We start from the raw sequence: 25056 nt of genomic DNA on the forward strand, positions 1-25056 counted from the left end.
AGGAATGTAAATATTAGTTTGAACCTCTTGAAATTACCATACTTGGCTATTTTTTTATAGAAGGAAAAGCTTACTGTTCCTTTTCTTGTAAAATTTTCTATGTAGTCATTTTCACCAAGGCAATGATAGCTCTGGTAATCTCTCCAGTTTATGTCTGCTTATTATAGAACAAAGTTGGTTTGACCCCAACCATGGACCCTTGTGAGTGTTCCAAACTGGTCAAAACGTCCTATCATCTCTTTCGTCTCTCTTTCCGAATTGAATTTGTAAAAAATGTAAAGCAGCCAGTGTATTTGTATTTGTTTGCAGTATGTGAAAAACTTATCTCGATGCAGCCTTTCATGATGTGATGACAATGTCTTGTGTTTCTTTTCACTCATTCAAATGTGTTTCTCCTGTATTCTCAATTCTTGTGTTCGAAACAGACTTTAATTATGATTTTGGTAATGGCAGATGTAAAACGCTCACCTCAGCGCAGAAGCAAATGTTTATGCTGAGGGCACCTAAGGTGCTTGTCATACAACTCAAGGTTATTGACTCTCTGTCATTTCTTATTTTGTATTTGGACAAAACTTTTGCTTGATTTATTGGACATGGCTAGGAGCTGTTGCTGATGATTCGTGTTTCCTTTTTTCTGTAATGGACTAATGGTGATATTAGAGGTTTGAGGGGATAAATGGTGGAAAGATCAACAGGAATATAGAATTCAAGGAGACACTTGGTATTTCTGATTGCATGTACAATAAAAGCCAGGTAAAACATCAAATTTCGATTGCTTATTCTTTGGTTTTTTTCTTAGGCATGCAAACTTCTGTGGATGCAAAAACTATCTGTGAAACCAATTATTTAGCTGTGGTAGGTTGCTCATTGATATGAAACCACATGTTAACTGCCATCAATTTCTAGTTTGTTTAAGGACATTGTTTCCAGTTATGTGGATCAAACTTCTTTAAGGTAATCACAGCAACTATCAAATCACGATCCTTTAATAACGTAAGTTCCAATTAACTGATAAACTTAAATGGATATGAACTAGTTTATGGTAACTTAATTTAATAGTATGTGATATCACTTCAGGGGTTTCTGTTGGAGCTAGTGGTTAATTGTTGAGCTAACTACTTTTTAGGTTAGACCTTTATTTGTAGTTGTATTTAGTCCTTGCATATGAGGCCTACTCGTCTGACATTCGAGTTGCGAACCTTTTTTAGCACTAAAATGGGTCTCCTGAATGAGAAAAGATACCATTGCCATACTATTCTAATTTGATGGGCGAAGCTAGCTTTCCAGCTCCGAAGTCCTACCGAACTCTTGTCTTTGCTGGACAATGCGAGTTAAGGGCTAGCATGGGAATCAAGCATGCCCTAATCTCTGTCCTCCATTTTGATATAACTAGCAGCTATCACCGCTTTTGTTTTCGAGCTATTTGTGAGCATCTTTTTGTGCAACCAGTTTGCTGCTACTATCACAAACACCGCCCATTTGTAGATATATGATGTTTGAACATCAATACAGTTTTCAATATGCATAAATCCAATGGTACTACCAACACACAGTTTTGTTTAAAGCATTGGTCAAAGTTAGAAAGCTTTGACTTTGTGCTTTCTACATAAAACATCTATGGACAGTCAGAATAAGTGACAATCTTCAATTTGCTAATTGTGCACTTCTTTATGTCTTAGCAAAGTATTCCTTCTTCCTGTCTTTGTTAAACGCATTACTCAGACAAAGTGTGTAACAATGATCAGCGCGCTTGGTTGCGGAGGCTAATTTTGCCTCAGGTCATACGCACATGCTGCTTCATTTCCCTGGCTGATTTAATATGCTGCTCCTTCTCCCATGGTGCGATTGGCCAATCCTATGTTGGTAGTAGCAGGATGGTACATTTTTGTGGTCGATTTAATGCACATCACAACTGCACAAGTCATTCTTGTAAGTAGTTGAAGTAATGGAGAACAGGCCTGATTTGTTTTTCCTTGGTCTTTGTGTTTTATGCTTAGAGCAACTCCAACAGAATCCATAAAGTAACCCGTAAAATGTTTATTAGGGAAAAAGCCCACTTTGAGCCCTCCAACAATTCCCCCTTCTTTCCCCCAATATCTTCGCGTCGCCAATATCCAGCTTTCTCTCCTCCAAATATCCGTGTCCTGTATTCCTCCCCAATCCCCTCAGCGCGCGGGCATCTAGCTGCTTCCCTCGTTTTTTCCTCGCGCGTATTTTTGTTGGTGGCTGAACGACGAGAAGCGTAAGTGGCGACGAGAAACTTGAGCGGCAGAGAGGGAGCACCAGCCCCGAGAGAAAGCAACCCTGCTGGTGGACGACCAAGGCGAGGCGGCAGCGACGACGGGCGGGCGCGCACGGTGCCCAAGGGGTGCTTCCCTGTGTACGTGGGCACAGAGTCCCACCGGTTCGTGGTGCGCACGAGCTACCTCAGCCGGTCGGCGTTCTAGGAGATCATGGAGCGCGTCGTAGAGGAGTTCGCCTTCGTGCAGGCCACCGTCGCTGTCATCGCAACGGTGGATGGGCATGGGGGTCGGCGGCTGGCGGACCAACGTGATGGGTGCGTGCCTCATCCCTCATCATCTGGGAGGCTGTGTTAAGTGTTACTGCCTTCATCAGCTAGGAGGCTGGCTTGCTGATGATGTTTCACACCACTGGAGTTTGAGACTGATGCCGCTGCTATTTCCTTTCTTTGAGTCTTTAGAATTTCTGCACGTCATATCGGTGTCGCTAGTAATCGGTCATTGGATACTCTGCAATGGCAAACATTTGGATTTCTTTTCCTTGTATATGCAGGACGAACATGTATAAAAATGGCAAATATAAAATCAGAACTCTGAATGTTAATGCAAAATGGATGTGATGAACAGGTATCCGTGGCCTAAGTTGGTGTTTCAAAAATTTTAGGACACTGATGTGGGTTTATATTTTTTTAGCAACATTTTTTTTCAACCACCCCTAATAACAGGTTTTGGGGAACAATTTTTTAATGATATCTTGGAGTTGCTCTTAGGCACTTATCATAGATGGATAGAGAGAGTATACTCATGCTCATGCGTTGAGAAATTTGGTTTACCATTCATTAATTGTTTTATGTTGGTTGCCAACTCTGTACTATTATACTTAGGAGCGACTGCCGGGTTGCCAGATCCATCACTGTCGGCAAGGGGAAGAGGGGGGGGGGGGTGACTGGGGTCACCAGATCTATTTGTTGGTGAGTGGAAAAGGAGAACCCATGGTTTTGTTGCTTTTGATGAAGAGGTGGCTAGGCGGGGGCAGCTGTGCCGCTGCCTGACTGTCAAGAGCGTTGGTGCTCAGGGTAGCCGATCCACGACTACGAAGCACGTAGTCGCGGTTCGTGGTGGCCGGCAGGGTTATGCCCCCACGCCGCCGTTCTTCGTCGGTAGCCCCTTGCCGCCGACTTAAGAGAGAATGGGGAGATTAGATGGGTTTAATCTTGCTTAATCATAACAGTGTGCGGTACAAGGAATATATGGCCCTTGGCCAACCAATCAGTCCTAGACTTAAGGACTTAATTTAGAAACTAACAAATCAAATCCTATCTTTGTATTCTAGCCACTAATACCGACTCCTTCCTGAGCCATGCGCTCGGCGCGCTCCGCGGCCCTGCGCACGTCGCGCGCACGCCACCGCCTCGTGTAGGAGCGGCCCCACATGACATCTCTCCCCTCGAGAAGCAACTCGTCCTTGAGCTGGAACTGTGGGAACTTGTCACGGAGCGTGTCGATGTCCTCCCAGGTCGCCGATGCTGGTGAGGTGCCCTTCAACTGTATGAGAACCTGACGCACGCCGCGTGCCAGGCGCACCTTGACAGCGCGTTCCGCCTCAGGTATGACCGACCCATGGCAGACTGGAGGGAGGGGTGGAGGTGCTTGCGGAGGGTCGCCATGGAACTTGTTCAGGAGCCCGACGTGGAAGACGTCGTGTAGCCGGGCTTGCGGTGGTAGGGTGAGACGAACAACGACGACGTTGATGATCTCGACGACGTGGTAGGGGCCGTAGAACCTGGGCTTGAGATTGCCGGACGAAGCCTAGGGAAGAGACGCAGTCGCGCGCTATCGGAGGCAGAGAAGAACCTAGTCGCCCACCTGATAGGTGACCGAGCGATGAGCCCGATCATAGTGGTGCTTCTGCATCGCCTGGGTCGGCTCCAGTCGTAGACGGATGTCCTTCAGGAACTCCGTGGGTTCCTCCATGGTTCTGGCCACGACAGCTGATAGTCGCCTAGAGGGGGGTGAATAGGGCGAAACTGAAATTTACAAATATAAACACAACTACAAGCCGGGTTAGCGTTAGAAATGAAAAACGAGTCCGCGAGAGAGGGTGGAAAACAAATCTCAAGCAAATAAGAAGTGAGACACACGGATTTGTTTTACCGAGGTTCGGTTCTCGCAAACCTACTCCCCGTTGAGGAGGCCACAAAGGCCGGGTCTTTTTCAACCCTTTCCCTCTCTCAAACGGTCCCTCGGACCGAGTGAGCTTCTCTTCTCAAATCACTTGGGAATCAAACTTCCCGCAAGGACCACCACACAATTGGTGTCTCTTGCCTCAATTACAAGTGAGTGTTTGATCACAAGAAAGAATGCGAAAGAAAAGAAGCGATCCAAGCGCAAGAGCTCAAATGAACACTACAAATCACTCTCTCTAGTCACTAAAGCTTTGTGTGGAGTTGGGAGAGGATTTGATCTCTTTTGTGTGCTTTGCAATGAATGCTAGCTCTTGTATAGTGGTTGGAAGCTGGAAAACTTGGATGCAATGAATGGTGGGGTGGTTGGGGTATTTATACCCCAAACTACCAAACATGACCGTTGGTGGAGGCTGACTGTCGTATGGTGCACCGGACAGTCCGGTGTACACCGGACATGTCCGGTGTGCCAGCCACGTCACCACGCTTGCACCACATGTTTTGTTTTTGCAAACTCTTTTGTAAATCCTTTTCAAAGTTCTTTTGCAAATAGTCAAAGGTAAATGAATAAGATTTTGTAGAGCATTTTCAAGATTTGAAATTTTCTCCCCCTGTTTCAAATGCTTTTCCTTTGACTAAACAAAACTCCCCCTAAATGAGATTCTCCTCTTAGTGTTCAAGAGAGTTTTGATATACCATTTTTGAAATAATACTTTATCCCCCTTTTGAATACAATAGGATACCAATTGAAAATACTCTAATTTTTGAAATAGGTGGTGGTGCGGTCCTTTTGCTTTGGGCTCATACTCTCTCCCCCTTTGGCATGAATCGCCAAAAACGGAATCATTAGAGCCCTTGGAAATACTTTCTCTCCCTTTGGTCATAAATAACTGAGTGAAGATTATACCAAAGATGAAGTCCTTTTGCTCTCTCCCCCAAAGGTGGAGAGTGGCTTGGAGCGACGGCGAAGGATGAGTTACGGAGTGGAAGCCTTTGTCTTCGCCGAAGACTCCAATTCCCTTTCAATACACCTATGACTTGGTTTGAAATAGACTTGAAAAACACATTAGTCATAGCATATGAAAGAGACATGATCAAAGGTATACAAATGAGTTATGTGTGCAAGTTAACAAAAGAAATTCCGCGAATCAAGAATATTGAGCTCATGCCTAAGTTTGTTAAAAGTTTGTTCATCAAGAGGCTTGGTAAAGATATCGGCTAATTGATCTTTAGTATTAATGTAAGAAATCTCGATATCTCCCTTTTGTTGGTGATCCCTAAGAAAATGATACCGAATGGCTATGTGTTTAGTGCGGCTATGCTCGACGGGATTATCCGCCATCTTGATTGCACTCATTATCACATAGCAAAGGGACTTTAGTTAATTTGTAACCGTAGTCCCGCAGGGTTTGCCTCATCCAAAGCAATTGCGCGCAACAATGACCTGCGGCAATGTACTCGGCTTCGGCGGTGGAAAGAGCGACCGAATTTTGCTTCTTTGAAGCCCAAGACACCAAGGATCTTCTCAAGAACTGGCAAGTCCCCGATGTGCTCTTCCTATTGATTTTACACCCTGCCCAATCGGCATCCGAATAACCAATCAAATCAAATGTGGATCCCCTAGGATACCAAAGCCCAAACTTAGGAGTATAAGCCAAATATCTCAAGATTCGTTTTACGGCCGTAAGGTGAGATTCCTTAGGGTCGGATTGGAATCTTGCACACATGCAAACAGAAAGCATAATGTCCGGTCGAGATGCACATAAATAGAGTAATGAACCTATCATCGACCGGTATACCTTTTGATCGACGGATTTACCTCCCGTGTCGAGGTCGAGATGCCCATTGGTTCCCATGGGTGTCTTGATGAGTTTGGCATCCTTCATTCCAAACTTGCTTAGAATATCTTGAGTGTACTTAGTTTGGCTTATGAAGGTGCCTTCTTGGAGTTGCTTCACTTGAAATCCTAAGAAATACTTCAACTCTCCCATCATAGACATCTCGAACTTTTGTGTCATGATCCTACTAAATTCTTCACAAGTAGACTCGTTAGTAGACCCAAAGATAATATCATCAACATAAATTTGGCATACAAACAAGTCATTTTCAAGAGTTTTAGTAAATAGAGTAGGATCGGCCTTTCCGACTTTGAAGCCATTAGCGATAAGGAAATCTCTAAGGCATTCATACCATGCTCTTGGGGCTTGCTTGAGCCCATAAAGCGCCTTAGAGAGTTTATAAACATGGTTAGGTTACTCACTATCTTCAAAGCCGGGAGGTTGCTCAACATAGACCTCTTCCTTGATTGGTCCATTGAGGAAGACACTTTTCACGTACATTTGATAAAGCTTAAAGCCATGGTAAGTAGCATAGGCCAATAATATGCGAATTGACTCAAGCCTAGCTACGGGTGCATAGGTTTCACCGAAATCCAAACCTTCAACTTGGGAGTATCCTTTGGCCACAAGTCGAGCTTTGTTCCTTGTCACCACACCATGCTCATCTTGCTTGTTGCGGAAGACCCATTTGGTTCCTACAACATTTTGGTTAGGACGTGGAACTAAATGTCATACCTCATTCCTAGTGAAGTTGTTGAGCTCCTCTTGCATCGCCACCACCCAATCCGAATCTTGGAGTGCTTCCTCTATCCTGTGTGGCTCAATAGAGGAAACAAAAGAGTAATGCTCACAAAAATGTGCAACACGAGATCTAGTAGTTACCCCCTTATGAATGTCGCCGAGGATGGTGTCGACGGGGTGATCTCGTTGGATTGCTTGGTGGACTCTTGGGTGTGCCGGCCTTTGTTCCTCATCCTCCTTGTCTTCCTCATTTGCATCTCTTCCTTGATCATTGCCATCATCTTGAGGTGGCTCATTTGCTTGATCTTCTACTTCATCAACTTGATCTTCATCCTCATTTTGAGTCGGTGGAGATGCTTGCGTGGAGGAGGATGGTTGATCTTGTGCATTTGGAGGCTCTTCGGATTCCTTAGGACACACATCCTCAATGGACATGTTTCTTAGCGCGATGCACGGAGCCTCATCATTACCTATCTCATCAAGATCAACTTGCTCTACTTGAGAGCCGTTAGTCTCATCAAACACAACGTCACAAGAAACTTCAACTTGTCCAGTGGACTTGTTAAAGACTCTATATGCCCTTGTGTTTGAATCATATTCTAGTAAAAAGCCTTCTACAGTCTTAGGAGCAAATTTAGATTTTCTACCTCTTTTAACAAGAATAAAGCATTTGCTACCAAAAACTCTAAAATATGAAATGTTGGGCTTTTTACCGGTTAGGAGTTCATAAGATGTCTTCTTGAGGATTCGGTGTAGATATAACCGGTTGATGGCGTAGCAAGCGGTGTTGACCGCCTCGGCCCAAAACCGATCCGAAGTCTTGTACTCATCAAGCATGGTCCTTGCCATGTCCAATAGAGTTCGATTCTTCCTCTCCACTACACCATTTTGTTGTGGCGTGTAGGGAGAAGAGAACTCATGCTTGATGCCCTCCTCCTCAAGGAAGCCTTCGATTTGAGAGTTCTTGAACTCCGTCCCGTTGTCACTTCTTATTTTCTTGATCCTTAAGCCGAACTCATTTTGAGCTCGTCTCAAGAATCCCTTTAAGGTTTCTTGGGTTTGAGATTTTTCCTGCAAAAAGAACACCCAAGTGAAGCGAGAATAATCATCCACTATTACAAGACAATACTTACTCCCGCCGATGCTTATGTAAGCAATCGGGCCGAATAGATCCATGTGGAGTAGCTCAAGCGGCCTGTCGGTCGTTATGATGTTCTTGTGTGGATGATGAGCACCAACTTGCTTTCCTGCTTGGCATGCGCTACAAACCCTGTCTTTCTCAAAATGAACATTTGTTAGTCCTAAAATGTGTTCTCCCTTTAGAAGCTTGTGAAGATTCTTCATCCCAACATGTGCTAGTCGGCGATGTCAGAGCCAGCCCATGTTAGTCTTAGCAATTAAGCAAGTGTCGAGTTCAGCTCTATCAAAATCTAGCAAGTATAGCTGACCCTCTAACACTCCCTTAAATGCTATTGAATCATCACTTCTTCTAAAGACAGTGACACCAACATCAGTGAAAAGACAGTTGTAACCCATTTTGCATAATTGGGATACAGAAAGCAAATTGTAATCTAATGAATCTACAAGAAAAACATTGTAAATAGAATGGTCAGGTGATATAGCTATTTTACCCAAGCCTTTGACCAAACCTTGATTTCCATCCCCGAATGTGATAGCTCGTTGGGGATCTTGGTTTTTCTCATAGGAGGAGAACATTTTCTTCTCCCCTGTCATGTGGTTCGTGCACCCGATGTCGATGATCCAACTTGAGCCCCCGGATGCATAAACCTACAAAACAATTTTAGTTCTTGACTTTAGGTACCCAAACGGTTTTGGGTCCTTTGGCATTAGAAACAAGAACTTTGGGAACCCAAACACAAGTTTTGGAGCTCTTGTGTTTGCCCCCAACATACTTGACAACGACCTTGCCGGATTTGTTAGTCAAAACATATGATGCATCAAAGGTTTTAAATGAAAAGCTATGTTCATTTGATGCAATAGGAGTTTTCTTAGGCAACTTAGCACGGGTTGGTTGCCTAGAACTAGATGTCTCACCCTTATACATAAAAGCATGATTAGGGCCAGAGTGAGACTTCCTAGAGTGAATTCTCCTAATCTTGCTCTCGGGATAACCGACAGGGTATAAAATGTAACCCTCGTTATCCTGAGGCATGGGAGCCTTGCCCTTTACAAAATTAGACAATCTTTTAAGAGGGGCATTAAGTTTGACATTGTCTCCCCTTTGGAAGCCAATGCCATCCTTGATGCCAGGGCGTCTCCCATTATAGAGCATACTTGTAGCAAATTTAAACTTTTCATTTTCTAAGTTATGCTCGGCATTTTTAGCATCTAATTTAGCTATATGATCATTTTGTTGTTTAATTAAAGCCATGTGATCATGTATAGCATTAATATCAACATCTCTACATCTAGTACAAATAGATACATGCTCAACGATAGATGTAGAGGGTTTGCAAGATTTTAATTCTACAACCTTAGCATGTAATATATCGTTCTCACTTCTAAGGTTAGAAATAGTAACATTGCAAACATCAAAATCTTTAGGCTTAGCAAGCAATTTTTCATTTTCAATTCTAAGGCTGGCAAGAGAAATGTTCAATTCTTCAATCCTAGCAAGCAAATCATTATTAACATCTCTAGGATTGATAATTGAAACATTACAAACATGAGAATCAACCTTAGCTAACAAATTAGCATTTTCATTTCTAAGGTTGTCTATTGTCTCATTGCAAGTGCTTAGCTCACTAGATAATTTTTCACATTTCTCAATTTCTAGAGCATAAGCATTTTTAACTTTAACATGTTTCTTGTTTTCCTTAATTAGAAAGTCCTCTTGGGAATCCAAAAGGTCATCCTTTTCATGAATAGCACTAATTAATTTATTTAATTTTTCTTTTTGTTCCATGTTAAGGTTGGCAAAAAGAGTACGCAAATTATCTTTCTCACCACTAGCATTATCATCACTAGAAGATTCATATTTAGTGGAGGATTTTGATTTAACCTTCTTCTTTTTGCCGTCCTTTGCCATGAGGCACTTGTGGCCGACGTTGGGGAAGAGGAGTCCCTTTGTGATGGCGATGTTGGCAGCGTCCTCGTCGTCGGAGGAGTCGCTAGAGCTTTCGTCGGAGTCCCACTCGCGACAAACATGGGCATCGCCGCCCTTCTTCTTGTAGTACCTCTTCTTCTCCTTTCTTCTCCCCTTCTTGTCGTCGCCCCTGTCACTATCACTTGATAATGGACATTTAGCTATAAAGTGACCGGGCTTACCACACTTGTAGCAAACCTTCTTGGAGCGGGACTTATAGTCTTTCCCTCTCCTTTGCTTGAGGATTTGGCGAAAGCTTTTGATGACAAGCGCCATTTCCTCGTTGTCGAGCTTGGAGGCGTCGATGGGTGTTCTACTTGATGTAGACTCCTCCTTATTTTCTTCCGTCGCCTTGAATGCGACGGGTTGAGCTTCAGACGTGGAGGGATCATCAAGCTCGTTGATCTTCCTCGAGCCTTCGATCATGCACTCAAAACTTACAAAGTTCCCGATTACTTCCTCAGGAGTCATTAGTGTATATCTAGGGTTGCCACGAATTAATTGAACTTGAGTAGGGTTAAGAAAAATAAGTGATCTTAAAATAACCTTAACCATTTCGTGGTCATCCCATTTCTTGCTCCCGAGGTTGCGCACTTGATTCACCAAGGTCTTGAGCCGGTTGTACATATTTTGTGGCTCCTCCCCTTTGCGAAGCCGGAACCGACCGAGCTCCCCCTCGATCGTCTCTCGCTTGGTGATCTTTGTGAGCTCATCGCCTTCGTGTGCGGTTTTGAGCACATCCCAAACCTCCTTGGCGCTCTACAACCCTTGCACTTTGTTATACTCCTCTCTACTTAAAGAAGCGAGGAGTATTGTTGTTGCTTGAGAGTTGAAGTGCTCGATTTGGGCAACCTCATCCTCATCATAATCTTCATCCTCTACGGATGGTACCTGTGCACCAAACTCAACAACATCCTATATACTTTTGTGGAGTGAGGTTAGATGAAATCGCATTAAATCACTCCACCTAGCATAATCTTCACCATCGAATGTTGGTGGTTTACCTAATGGGACGGAAAGTAAAGGTGTATATTTAGAAATGCGAGGGTAGCGTAGGGGAATCTTACTATACTTCTTGCGCTCTTGGCGCTTAGAAGTGACGGACGCCGCGTCGGAGCCGGAGGTGGATGTTGATGAAGAGTCGGTCTTGTAGTAGACCACTTTCCTCATCTTCTTTTTCTTGTCCCCACTCCGACGAGGCTTGTGAGAAGAGGATTTTTCCTTCTTCTTTTTGTGTGAAGAAGATTTCTTCTCCTTCCCTTTGGAGGAGTCCTTCTTCTCCTTCCCTTTTAAGGAGTCTTTCTTCTCCTTTCTCTTGGTGCGGGACTCTTCCGATGAAGCGCTCCCGTGGCTTGTAGTGGGCTTTTCGCCGGTCTCCATCTCCTTCTTGGCGTGATCTCCCGACATCACTTCGAGCGGTTAGGCTCTAATGAAGCACCGGGCTCTGATACCAATTGATAGTCGCCTAGAGGGGGGTGAATAGGGCGAAACTGAAATTTACAAATATAAACACAACTACAAGCCGGGTTAGCGTTAGAAATGAAAAACGAGTCCGCGAGAGAGGGTGGAAAACAAATCTCAAGCAAATAAGAAGTGAGACACACGGATTTGTTTTACCGAGGTTCGGTTCTCGCAAACCTACTTCCCGTTGAGGAGGCCACAAAGTCCGGGTCTTTTTCAACCCTTTCCCTCTCTCAAACGGTCCCTCGGACCGAGTGAGCTTCTCTTCTCAAATCACTTGGGAATCAAACTTCCCGCAAGGACCACCACACAATTGGTGTCTCTTGCCTCAATTACAAGTGAGTGTTTGATCACAAGAAAGAATGCGAAAGAAAAGAAGCGATCCAAGCGCAAGAGCTCAAATGAACACTACAAATCACTCTCTCTAGTCACTAAAGCTTTGTGTGGAGTTGGGAGAGGATTTGATCTCTTTTGTGTGCTTTGCAATGAATGCTAGCTCTTGTATAGTGGTTGGAAGCTGGAAAACTTGGATGCAATGAATGGTGGGGTGGTTGGGGTATTTATACCCCCAACCACCAAACATGACCGTTGGTGGAGGCTGACTGTCGTATGGTGCACCGGACAGTCCGGTGTACACCGGACATGTCCGGTGTGCCAGCCACGTCACCAAATGCCGTTGGGATTCGACCGTTGGAGCTCTGTCTTGTGGGCCCGCCTGGATGTCCGGTGCACACCGGACATGTACTGTTCAATGTCCGGTGTGCCAGCGCGCGCGTGCCTGACTTCTGCGCGCTTCTGGCGCGCATTGAATGCGCCTGCAGGTGACCGTTGGCGCAAAGTAGCCGTTGCTCCGGAGTTGCACCGGACAGTCCGGTGTACACCGGACATGTCCGGTGAATTATAGCGGAGCAGCCGCTGCGTTTTCCCGAGGCTGGCGAGTTCCGGAGGCCGCTCTTCCTTGGAGCACCGGACACTGTCCGGTGTACACCGGACAGTCCGGTGAATTATAGCGGAGTGCCTCTGGAAATTCCCGAAGGTGGCAAGTTTGAGTTGGAGTCCTCTGTGCACCGGACAGTCCGGTGCCCCAGACCAGAGGTGCCTTCGGTTGTCCCTTTGCTCCTTTGTTGAATTCAATATTTGATTTTTTTATTGGCTAAGTGTGAACCTTTTACACCTGTATAACTTATACACTAGAGCAAACTAGTTAGTCCAATTATTTGTGTTGGGCAATCCAACCACCAAAATTATTTAGGAACTAGGTGTAAGCCTAATTCCTTTTCAGCAGCGACCCGTGTCTCGTCCTTCTCGTAGGACCGAATGGACGAGGGGTCGCGACCGTACACGACGCGGAACGACGTCTCGCGCAGCGACAACTTGAAGGCGGTGTTGAAGATGTACTTCGCCCAAGGCAGCTAGCGCAGCCAGTCGTGGGTCCGGTCACCTGTAAAACACCGCAAGTACATAATGATGACTCGATTAGCCGACTCGGACTGCCCATCTGGCTGGGGGTGGAAGGCCGTCGTTGTCTGGAGCTTGGTGCCACTCAAGCGCATCAGCTCGCGCCAGAAACTGGAGTTGAACACCGTGTCGTGGTCAGAGACGATGGATTGCGGAATGCCGTGCAGCCGGACGATGTCAGTGAAGAACACCTGAGCCACACTCTTCGCCGAGTATGGGTGTGCGAGGGGGATGAAGTGGCAATATTTGCTGAACCGGTCGAGCACGGTCAGGATGACAGACTTGCCCCAGACGCGTGACAGCGCCTCAACGAAGTCTAGGGCGATGTCAGTCCACACTCCTTGTGGCACGGGCAGTGGGAGCAGCAGGCCGGCTGGGAGGAGATGCTCGGACTTGTTGCTTTGATAGACGACACACTCCCAGACCAGATCCTGCACCGCGCGCTTCATATTGGGGAAGTGGAATCGCAGCGGAGATGGTGCTGAGTGCGCCGGACACCCTCGTGCCCTTCCTCGTGAACGACCACCAGAACCTCCTGCAACAGAGGCGACACCAGTGGAAGGTACAACCGCCCGCCGTACTAGACCAACGCATCCGCTAGCGCCCATGGCAGCGGTCTGGAGCCCGCCTGGATCTCGTCTTGCAGGGCGATGAGGGCCGGATCGGTGGCTTGTGCTTGGTGAAGCCGATCAATGAAGTCGAAGCGCGGGGCAGAGAGCACCATCACCGTGCCACCCTCTGGAGTGTCCCGACGCAAGACGGCATCAGCCACAACATTAGAATGGCCCGGCTTGAACTCCATGGCGAAGTCGAATCCCACGAGCTTGCCATCCCAGTGATGTTGCGGGATGGACGACAACCTCTGACCGAGCAGGTACTTGAGGCTGTAGTGATTTGTCTTGGCGACGAAGCAGCGCCCCCACAAGTATGGCTGCCAGTGTCGGACGACGTGCACAAGGCCGATCAGCTCGCGCTCGTAGGCGGCAAGAGTACGGTGCCGGGGCGCCACCGACCGGATGAAGAACATGATTGGGTGGTTGTCCTGGACCAGCACAGCCTCGAATCCGTGAGATGACGCGTCAGACTCTACCACGAACGTCTTGGCAAAGTTCGGCATGGCTAGCACCGGGGCTGAGGTCACCACGCCCTTGAGGGCGGCAAACGCAGCAGTGACCTTTTTGGACCACGAGAACCCATCCTTCCGAAGAAGTGCGGTGAGTGGCGCGGCGATGGTCTCGTAGTAGTGCACAAATTTCCTGTAGTATCCGGCGAGGCCGAGGAAGCCGCGCACCGCCCGCGTCGACCGTGGAGGCGGCTAATCCCGCACAATCTGGAGCTTGGGCGGGTCCATGGCAACGCCCGCGGCAGAGACGACGTGCTCGAGGTACACGACGGACGACGCCGCAAACACGCACTTGGAGCGCTTGACGAAGAGCTTGTGCCGCTGGAGCTCTCTGAAGACTGCGCGGATGTGGCGCAAGTGGTCCGCCCATGTGCGACTGTAAATCAAAATATCGTCAAAGAACACAAGCACAAAGCTGCGGAGGAACGGCCGGGAGGCGTCGTTCATCAAGGCCTGGAACGTGGTCGGGGCGTTGCATAGCCCAAAAGCCATGACCAGGAACCCGTAGAGGCCGTTCTGCGTCCTGAACGTCGTCTTGGTAATGTCACTTGGTCGCATGCGGACCTGGTGATAGCCAGAGCGCAGGCCGAGCTTAGTGAAGAAGCACGCCCCATGGAGCTCGTCCAGGAGCTCGTCGACGACGGGGATGGGGAATGCGTCCTTCACCGTGAGCGCTTTTAGTGCCCTGTAGTCGACACAGAACCGCCACGACCTGTTCAGTTTCTTGACGAGGAGGACTGGGGACAAGAATGCGGAGTCACTGCGCTGGACGATGCCCTGCGATGTCATGGTGGCACACTGCCGCTCCAGCTAATCTTTGTGGGCGGTAGGGTACCTGTACGGCCTGACCGCCACCGGCAGCGCGCCTGGCTTGAGGACGAACGATGTTGTGGTCGCGCGCGCGCTGCGGGGGAAGGCTGGTCGGCTCGACGAAGATACCCCCCAAAGCCGGACAACAGCTTGTCGAGGACCAGCAAACCGGTCGGCCTTGGCGAGTGAACGCCATGGTGCGCTTGGTGAAGTCCCAGACGATCGAGCCCAAGGTCACCATCCACTGGGTGCCGAGGACCAGATCGACGCAGAACTTTTCGCCAGCGATGGCAATGGGTGCTTGACGGAACACGCCGGGGCAGGAGATCTGCTCGCCGTTGGCCACCATGGAAGTGAGGCGCGGGTCGGAGTGAGCCTGGAGACCAGTGCGACTTGCTGCCGCCTCCGCGATGAAGTTGTGGGTGGACTCGGTGTCTGAGAGGGCTGTGAAGGTCGCCGCGCCCACAGTCACACGCACCTGCATCGTGTCACAAATCGGCATACCAGCAACGACCCGGAGTGAGAACACTGGCGCGTCCTTATCGTCCTCGTCGTAGGCTGGCGCGACGGCACCGAGTTCGACGCCGTCAATGTAGAAAATCTGGCGGCAAACTCGGTTGTGGCCCCGAGAATAGGGTTCGTTGCAGTTGTAGTAGAGGACGAGGCGTCGCCGTTTCGCCTGCTCCTCATGCAAGAGGCGTTTTGCCTGGTTGGCCCCGCCCCTGATCTGGGGGGCTGGCAGCGTCGGTGTGGCGTCGGGAGCGCCGGTAGTGCTGGTGCAGGCAGGGCGAGCGGCGCCGGAACCGCGAACAACAGGAGGCGCGGTGCCGGAGCTGGCAGCAGCGTGCGAGGCGCGGGCTTGGCCGGCGCCTGCTGCAGCCTGTCGAGCTCCATCAATTCCACCTGGCGGGCCAGACTCATAGCCGTCGCGAGCGTCGTCGTGTTGTGGATCCGAACGACGTGGCTTAACGGTGGTAGTAGGCCCCCTGTGAAGAGCTGGACGCGCTTGGACTCCTCGAGTCGGCCGACTCGGGGTAGGAGGGCCTGTAAGCGATTGGAGTACTCCACGGTGCCCGTGCATTGACACTCCGTCATCTCGAACAGGGGCACCGAATGCAAAGGCGGCCTGAAGCGCAGACTGAGGAGGTCCTTGAAACGCCCCCACGACGGCGTGCCCTCGTCTTCCTAGAGCTGGATGAACCAGAGCTGGGCGACGTCCTCAAGATTGTACGACGCCATCCAGACGCGCTCCTCGGCCATGGTGCGCTGCTGCCTGAAATATGACTCACACTTGTTGATGAAGAGCATGGGGTCTGCCTTGCCGTCGTAGCGAGGGAAGTCAAGTTTGTGGAACTTTGGGGGACGATCGAGGTCGCGGGGCACCTCAGAATGGCTACCGCCGCCCTCCGACGTCGTGGCGGCCTTATCCTTCAGGCCCTCCATGTCGGCCTTCATAGCCGTCATATCCGTGGTGAGGGACTCCAACTGCTTCATGATATCAGTGAAGGTGGGCTGATCGCCTATGACTGAGGACGACGAGGGAGAGGGCGGCGCGAGCTGTGGTGGTGGCCTGGTGGGGTGCGACGGCTGTGGAGGGCTCTGTGGATTGGGAATGTGAGGAGGAAGATCGCCTGACCTCTGATACCAGGTTGTCAAGAGCGTTGGTGCTCAGGGTAGCCGGTCCACGACTACGAAGCTCCTAGTCGCGGTCCGTGGTGGCTGGCAGGGTTATGCCCCCACGCCGTTGTTCTTCGTCGGTAGGGTTATGCCCCCCTTACCACTGACTTAAGAGAGAAGAGTGAGATTATATGGGTTTAATCTTGCTTAACCATAATAGTGTGCGGTACAAGGAATATATGGCCCTTGGCCAACCAATCAGTCCTAGACTTAAGGACTTAATTTAGAAACTAACAAATCAAATCCTATCTTTGTATTCTAGCCACTAATACCGACTCCTTCCTGAGCCATGCGCTCGGCGCGCTCCGTGGCCCTGCGCACGACGCGCGCACGACGCCTCCTCGTGTAGGAGCGGCCCCACATGACACTGACCCTGAGGCCTCATAGCTCGTGTTTATCGGTGCTGGAAGAGGAGTGGCGGCTGGAATCGCCGCATGCGTTTTGCAGCCGCTGTCACTTGTGGTAATCTGCGCCAAAAGAGGAGGGATGGTCAGAAGAGGGATGGAGAGAGATTCGTCGGCTTGGCACTCGCCGTTTGTCTTGAAATCGAGTGAGATAGATGGAGAAAGAAGAGGACATGGCAACAAGGTGATGCCATTTTTTTAAAAAAAACTTGACCTGCGTGTTACACCCGGTTTTGGAAGGTAAACCGAATGCGGACCATGTACGTGCCAGGATCAGAAATTCACGTACACAACGATTACATAACTGGACATCATCACACAATGCTCAAATAATAGCGTAAAGAAGTATTACTTTATTACATCATGATGTCCAAAACATCCACAAAGTCATTAACTTAAACAGAAATCAAAGTGCTAAACGAAATGTAGTAGAGATAAGGCCTTCATATGCAGCCGACTGGGGGTTTGCCGCTAATCTAGTTTAGAACTCCTCGAAGTCTTGAAACTCCTGAAAATCCTCCGCGTTGCCTTCATCTTCTCCTGAGCAATGGTTGCAATGTGGACAACCTGGTGTTTGGTGTTTAAGCAAGGGTGAGTACACATCAACGTCCTCAGCAAATGTTCCGTTTGGTTGAAGTGGACTAGCTGTATGTGGGGTTAAGCTCAAAGCAGTTGCTTTTAGTTGGTCAGGTACTTATCATTAGTAAAAGCCAAGTTTTATCATAGAACCCAAGTTGATATTACCAAAAGAAAGCACCTCCTCAGAGAGGAAAGTACCATATATCATAAGTATAGCCATCATCATTAAACCATCAACATAAATGTATCCATAGTATCTCTAATCAAAGATGATCCCAAGGCTGCTTTTAACCGTGATCATGACTGATATACCACATTCTAACCCTCTGCAGAGGTCGCACACTTTACCCACGAGTCGTGATCCCTTTCCAACCTAGGCTTGCAAGACCCGATCTTCACTACCGAGGTGAATGACTAGGGATTCACTACCTAGCCTTTACAAAGATTCTCCTGGTGTGTAGCTGCCCGTTAGGTTTCGCTATTCGTACAAACACAGTACTCCTCCCTAAGGTGGGTGACTAACAAAACCAAATCGAATGAACCTCGGCACCCACCCTTAACAGAGCAAGCACTACTACTCCCTTCATCCAAAAATATAATTCAAGAATCTAAGTGATACTTATCTACTACTATTTCAAGTATTGGAAATCTAATATCACAAATGCAGAACCAAGAGCTATTTACCAAATGGACCGAATCAAGTGCAGAAACAGAAGAGCTATGTAATTTCTATGTAGCTTTATAGTTAATTTAGTAAAAGAAAAATAAGACAATGTCAAACATACCTGAGTTATCAGATTTGGGAGCTTGAAAAATGGAATCCTTAAGAGTGCAAATAATCAAAAAATAATGACGGTGGCTGCACCCACAAATTAAAGCCCCACATGCTGACATGTTTTGGTAGTGCAATAAGCACCCAAAACAGAGGAGGCATATCACATCACATCATGATTCATGGCAATCTCCTCACCAAGGTTGGAAAATCCAATCCCTAATCCCCATGAAAGTTAATTAAAGAAAGAAAGTAAGAAAACATAGTAGTAGGATGGCTGCTCTCATGCTCCTACCTTGGATTGTGCCGACGAATCCGCTACACTTGGTGTCCTGGAAGATGACGTTGAGGTTGGTGCCCCTCAGCACTGCAGGGTCACGGTTAACATTGTCGCAACGCACACGCAAATCGACTTGATGAGCGAGCGCCCGTCAGACACCTAGTGTCGCGTGGCCTATACGAGGCCTTGGCGCCATGTCCGGCAAGGGCTAGTCACGAGCATGCTTAGGCAGCACCTCATGCCCGTCGGGAAGCTTGGCGCGCTACACTGACACGAAGTTGTTGATCCCGATCATCTTCTCCAAGAAGCCGTCTATGACGCGCAACAAGTCCCGGATCGTGAACTCCTCGCATCCGAGCGACGGGACCAGAGGCGCTGTCATGGCCATGGCCTCCACATTGCGGCACACCCGTCGCGATGACTCCTCGAGACGCAGCTTCATCGTCGTCTTATTGTGTCAGAGGTAGAGCGCCACTACAGCCGCCCACGCCGATCGCAACGACCAGGATCTTGACCTTCTTCTCGTTGTCCTCGTCTCCGGCTGCCAATCGCTCCCTGCTGTTGGCAATGAGGATCCTGGAAGCGTCCAGCGGCATCGCGCATGCCTGGCAGACCGCGAGCTCCTCGCCTCTGGTGCCATAGAGCGCGCCAGAGCCGGAGCTGATGCCGCAGGGCCGTAAGGATTGCAAGCTCCTCGCCTCCGGTGCCATTGAGCATGCCGGAGCCGGAGATGATGTCGCAGGGCCGCAGGGGCAACTCTTACGCGCGCAGACGTTGGGCATGGTGCTTGCGGTGGCCGCCGAAGAAGGGACGATTCTCCCCCGTTGCTGCTTGCAGTGGCGCGCTGATGGAGGAAGCGAGGAGGGGAGGTTGTGGACGGCGAGGTCTTTCGGCTCCTGGTCGCTTCGCTCGTCTGCTGCCCGCTCAACTGCTCCTTCTCGGTTGAGGCTCGACCGAGATAGTCCGTATGCGAAGTCGTCGACGCCGCGCCGATGGAGGGAGGAGGAGAGGTTGTGGACTAAGTGGTTTTCCGGCTCTCGATGAAGGAAGGAGGATGGGGGAGGGGAGTTTGCGGACGGCTCTGGCGTCGGCAAAGTGGGGGAGAGGAATCGAGACGCACATCGATTTGTCTTCATCCTGCACGTTGAACCGAGAGAAGTGGAGGTCGTGGTCGTGGGGAGGGAGCTTGCGGAGTGGAGTTGAGCGGTTGCCGAAGGGGATCTGTGGAGACGGAGGTTGCCACCGCGGAGGGGAAAGCTTACGGTTTCCTATGGAAGACGCCGCTCTGCGCATTGTGCAAGGGTAGCAGGTGGGCCTAGGGAGAGGTGTAGTAGATGTTTTTCCTGTCGTAGATGGAGACACAAACACACAGGTGGTGTAGCGGTAGCTACTGCTCGCATTGGCTTGAGGGAGCGTGGGTTTGAATCCCCTTGTGAACATGTGTTTTTTATTTTAGCTAGGCGTGGGCTGTGTGGGTGAATGGGAATGGGTGTGGGTTGTGTGGGGAAGGGGAATGGGAAAGACAGAACAAGGAATGAGAATGGTAGAACAGGGAATGACATGTTACCCTTGCTGCCTTAATAAGTAGTAGAGATAGAGATTGATACATTTGTTCTTTGTTATTAATGCAAAACATTGTCACCTATACATATTGTCAGATGTAAGAATCATTATGTGTACATAAAAATGAACACATTGTACAATGAATAATTTCTTGACAAGATAATTATTTATTTTTATCATTAACTAGTACACCAAAACATAGGCCCATGCAAGTTTAATGAGTCTCCATGGGGAACGGGGATATCTCCATCCCCCTTTACCCGTTGGGGGAAGAATTTTCCGCGGTTACATCCTCGTGGAGGAAGAAACTTTCCCGTGTCCTAATGGAGGAATTCCCCACGGGAATCGAGGATCGGGGCCCGTTGCCATCTGTCGAATTGACTTAGTCACGTTCATACTTTGAGTGCTTTAAGAGTAAAGTTGAATTTAAAAATGTCCCCTGTTATGTAGTAACAATCGCTTTCTGTAGTGAATGTCAGTAATATAGCTTGTACTCCAGTCTTGAAACTCAACCACACAAGTTTTTACTACATGAAACTATCACCAAAGTACGTCAATCTAAACCAAGACTTGTGTTTCATTTAGTTTCAAGGAAATCTTTTACAATTAGGTTTTATGAGTACCATTTTGTTTATAGCGTGCTAAAGCGTATAAGAGCATGGCAACAGTGCGATGGCAATGTGAACCGTGAGATTTCTTTGCAGTATTTTATCCACTTATATTCTCTTTCTATGATCTATGTATTTGATTGTATCACTCAAGTTTCTTTGTGAAATAATTTTCCTTTGTTGTCTATTAACTTCTCTAATTTCGTAGTTGTAGTGTGCCACTTCTGTCTGGGACAATGAATTTTTCATTTAGTGAAGGCATGATGCTTTTCCTAATCTTATTAATTGAAAATTGTTTTTTTTATTTTCTAGCGGATATCTTATTAGACTATATCAGTTATCCCCTTGATTGATATGAAATATATCTTGGTTTGATGGAGCTGCAGGATCCGCAACCAGTATATAACCTTTTTGGTTGCATCGTCCACTCAGGGCTCTCCCCAGAGTCTGGTCACTACTATGCATATGTTAAGGTAATTCAATCAGTATGTAAATTCGTTTAATCCTGTACTTGTACTATATCTAAACTTAACTCGGAACATGCATTATATGCAGGATCCTAGTGGTCAATGGTTTTGTTGTAACGATTCTCATGTCTCCCTATCAAGTTCTCAGAATGTTTTGTCTGAGAAGGTCTACATCCTATTTTATATACTGAATTCAAAAACTCAAAAGTCTAGTACAAATGGTTACTCTTTTACTGCAGCTAAACCTTTCAGCACCAATGTAATTGACATATCAAGCACCTCACCTAGTGAGACCTCGAAGATACCTTTGGTAAAACAGAATGACCTACGTCTTGCCAAAGGTAATGTACTGATGCCCTTGAGGAATGGCAAGACTGCATCAGGTCCACTTATCAAGCCAATTCACTTCAAGAATAGTGCAGCAGAAAAGGCTACACCAAATGGCAAAATAAACCTCACTTCAAAAATTAATCCCGAGGTTAATGAAACTGTGAAATTATCAGAATCAAATGGATGCAAGACTGAACACTTTGTAGGACCCAGTAAAATTAATGCTAATAATACTATTTCTTGTGGAGAGGGAGGCGAACAATCAGAAAGAATACTGCAGGATGCAAATGGAAATGGCCAGCCAATCCATCAGTCCCAGTATCTTGGTGAGACCAGTATAGGCAATGCTACGCCTGCTCAACAAGTGACCAGTAATGGCAATGCCACGCCCGCTCAACAAGAGACCAGTAATGGCAAGGCCTCACATGCTGAACAATGTTTTGAGGGGTCATCTCACCAAAAAGAGCATGCAAACTCTTCAGGAAACAAACGCCAACTTGAAGAAGATAAGTTTCAGAAAATGTAAGTCCCTAATTGATGTTTTGTTACACTTTTTTGTATATCTTTCTGCTGCCTTGAACACCGAGGCCATATGAACAGCACTGTGGTACTGTAACAACGGGTCTACCCTCCTAATCAGTGGTTACCGGTCCATTATGTTTGGTAGAATTATACTATGTAGAGTCTGGAGTCATCCAATACCTAGGCCTTGTTTGGTTTGTTGGGAATTTAAAGGGATTAAATGTCCAACAAGTCAAAGTGCCCCTTATCCACTCCAATCTCCTTGGGGAGGTGATTAACCGAACAAGCACTCGGGGGTTTTGTCATAGGAATGGGATCCTACCTAATAATATAGGAGTTGCAACTATTAGAGGAAAGCAAGAATTTAAGAGTTAGTCTCCTCGTGGCGCTACCCAATGCCCACCAACACAATGTTGGCTCTGATGTTGTCACATCCTTCACCTATTCTACGTGTCAACACTTCCCATGAAATATGAGTCATCCATTTCCCTTCAGTTGTGTTTTGCACATTAGCACCTTCCAAGTTTGGTCATGTATTCATTTTATATGTTCCAACTTGTCATGTAGTACAATGTGAACAAGAAATATGTTAACATGAGATAATATGTACTACCATGGTTTGCATAGATAAAAAATTGTATTATACACTAGTAAATCTAAGACTGATTTGGATCTGTTGTTTATCCTTGTAATAATAATGGTGCTAATTTCACATACATGCATGGGGCTTGGAGGTCATATGATTAGTGGCACCGGAATCGAAATACCACTCATGTTGTGGTGGCTGCTGCGAAACATGGTTTGGAAATTGGATGCTAGGGCCTGTGTATCCCATCCTGGAGCTGCTGGTGGGCAGAACGTCACGGCTGGGGGTGGGACACCCCACTGATCGGCCCATTGCCCGTATTAGGGAGCAGAGCGTGGGGTGGTTAGGCTTGCCCAACCGGAGGATGAGGCTCCTGCGGTCCGGGCCACATGGATGGAATCGGACCACATGTTGTAGATGGTGGTGGGCTAGGTGCCATTGTGGGGCTGTCCGTTAGCGCCCCTGGGAATAGCAGAGCTGGCGCCACCGCCATCGTTGCTGGTAGGAGGCTAGGAGCTGCCGCCGAACCCACCACTCTAGTTACCCCCCATCTGTGGAGGATGTTGGGGCGGCTGGGGCTGATTAATGGTTGGCGGAGTAGTCGACGACCAAGGTTATTAAAACTATAAAACATTAAAACGCAAATGGATGAAGTTTTGACTTATAAACGTTTAAACGAAGTTTAAACATAGTTTTAAACAACATAGGAAAATACCAATATATCATAATTTCAGACAATAATATGAAGTTAAATACCAAAACAAAGAGGTTAGTGGCTTACCAAAACTTCACCCATGAGCCGAATTAGACCCATAGATAGCTAATGGTCTGGGCCCAAAAGTAGCTAATGGTCTAAAACGCATGAAACACTGCATTTTACAGTTTAGAACGCCAAAACGTGGTTTCAACCTCTAATTAGCGTTTTGACGTTTAAACGTCTCTGTTTAAATGTAGTTTTAATAACACTGTTGATGACAGGTGGGGGGTTAGCAGCTTGGGACTGCATGTCCTAGATGCAGCAAGGGTTATGGCGGGCGCTTGAGTTGTTGAACTCGCAGCCATTGTCGTACGGAACTGCCTTAATGGTGGCGCCAAACTGGGTGGAGACATAAGCAAAGAAGTTAGAGTAAAAAGGTGTTAGACTTGAGTTGCAAAGGAAACACCCAAACATAATGTGAGCAATCATCAAGAATGACTAAGTAATACTTGTATCAAAAAATGCTGGCAAAAGGGGAGGCCGCAAGTCACAATGAACTAGATCAAAATTATGTGTTACCCACTTGCTCGTGCCATAGATACATGAAAAAGAGGACGAGTATGGCGTCCGAGTTGACAAGCGTGGCAAACCGAATTGGTGTCTATTACAAATAGGAATTAAGGAAGCATGTATAAGACTGTAGAGGCGTCAGGCCAGGATGTCCAAGATGGCGGTGCCATAGGGGTGTGGAGATAGAGTCATGAAGAGCATCAACAGCAGGAAGGCGCAACGGGTAAAGGGGCCTGAAGCTATTGCACCTGACCGTCTCGTTTCAAGATTGAAGATCCTTCATAGAACAACCAAAAGCAGGGATGGCGCCAGAAAAAAATTTAGGAGGGATTGAACTAAATCGCTACAGTATAGGAGCCCCTTTTACATTATACTGTGTACATTTTAAATTTTAGGGGAGCACACCTCGAACCCTGCCCGCCCCACCGCTGCCTCTGTCCCTGACCAAAAGGGTCAAATTCCACAGAGCAATTGTTGTCAGATGTGAACTGGCGAACGAAAATAAGGTTCTTAATAAGTTTGGGAGAGACAAGAACATTATTAAGATGAAGGTGACCTAGGAGGGTGGTTGCGCTAATGGAGATAACAAGTGAATTGTTACCGACAACAATTGAAGAGGGAACATGGTACCAAGAAGGCGAGGTGTGTGAGAATACCAACATTGGAAGTCATGTGCAAGACGGCCCTTCAAAGCGATGGTGTTACACATGTAAAGGATTGTAGGAGATGTGGTGTTACACATATGTAGGCAAGGATGGCCGATGGTTTATCGAAACAGAATCAATCAACAGTGATCCTTGCCTAATAGAGAGATACTTGCATATTAGAGATCAATCTATCTATACTAGACATATAGGCACTAGGCCCAAATAGAGGTGTGCTGGCCTAGCATGGGGCTGCCGCACCCTTTGTCTAACATTCCCAACGATGAGGAGGAACGACTTGCGCCACTAGGCATAGAAGCTAGAGGTGACATCGAGTAGTAGTTGCACGAGGGCGCAGATGTTGTAAACGGTGATGGCCTAGGCATGCAGGTTTAGA

At 47.5% G+C, this 25056-nt stretch overlaps 1 protein-coding gene across 3 annotated transcripts in view; it reads left to right on the forward strand.

Annotated features, from left to right (window-relative positions):
• Positions 1-25056, forward strand: part of LOC100281515 (UBP25) — a 28185-nt gene that overhangs the window by 1371 nt on the left and 1758 nt on the right. For all 3 annotated transcript variants that reach the window (XM_020546203.2, XM_020546204.3, NM_001154433.1), the window contains exons 3-6: positions 454-529; positions 661-753; positions 21230-21316; positions 21399-22162. In XM_020546203.2, the coding sequence (XP_020401792.1) occupies positions 454-529; positions 661-753; positions 21230-21316; positions 21399-22162 (1020 nt within the window). The remainder of the gene's footprint in view (positions 1-453; positions 530-660; positions 754-21229; positions 21317-21398; positions 22163-25056) is intronic.

The sequence above is a fragment of the Zea mays genome, chromosome 6, assembly GCF_902167145.1.
Source record: "Zea mays cultivar B73 chromosome 6, Zm-B73-REFERENCE-NAM-5.0, whole genome shotgun sequence".
In the NCBI taxonomy this organism is placed as follows: Eukaryota; Viridiplantae; Streptophyta; class Magnoliopsida; order Poales; family Poaceae; genus Zea; species Zea mays.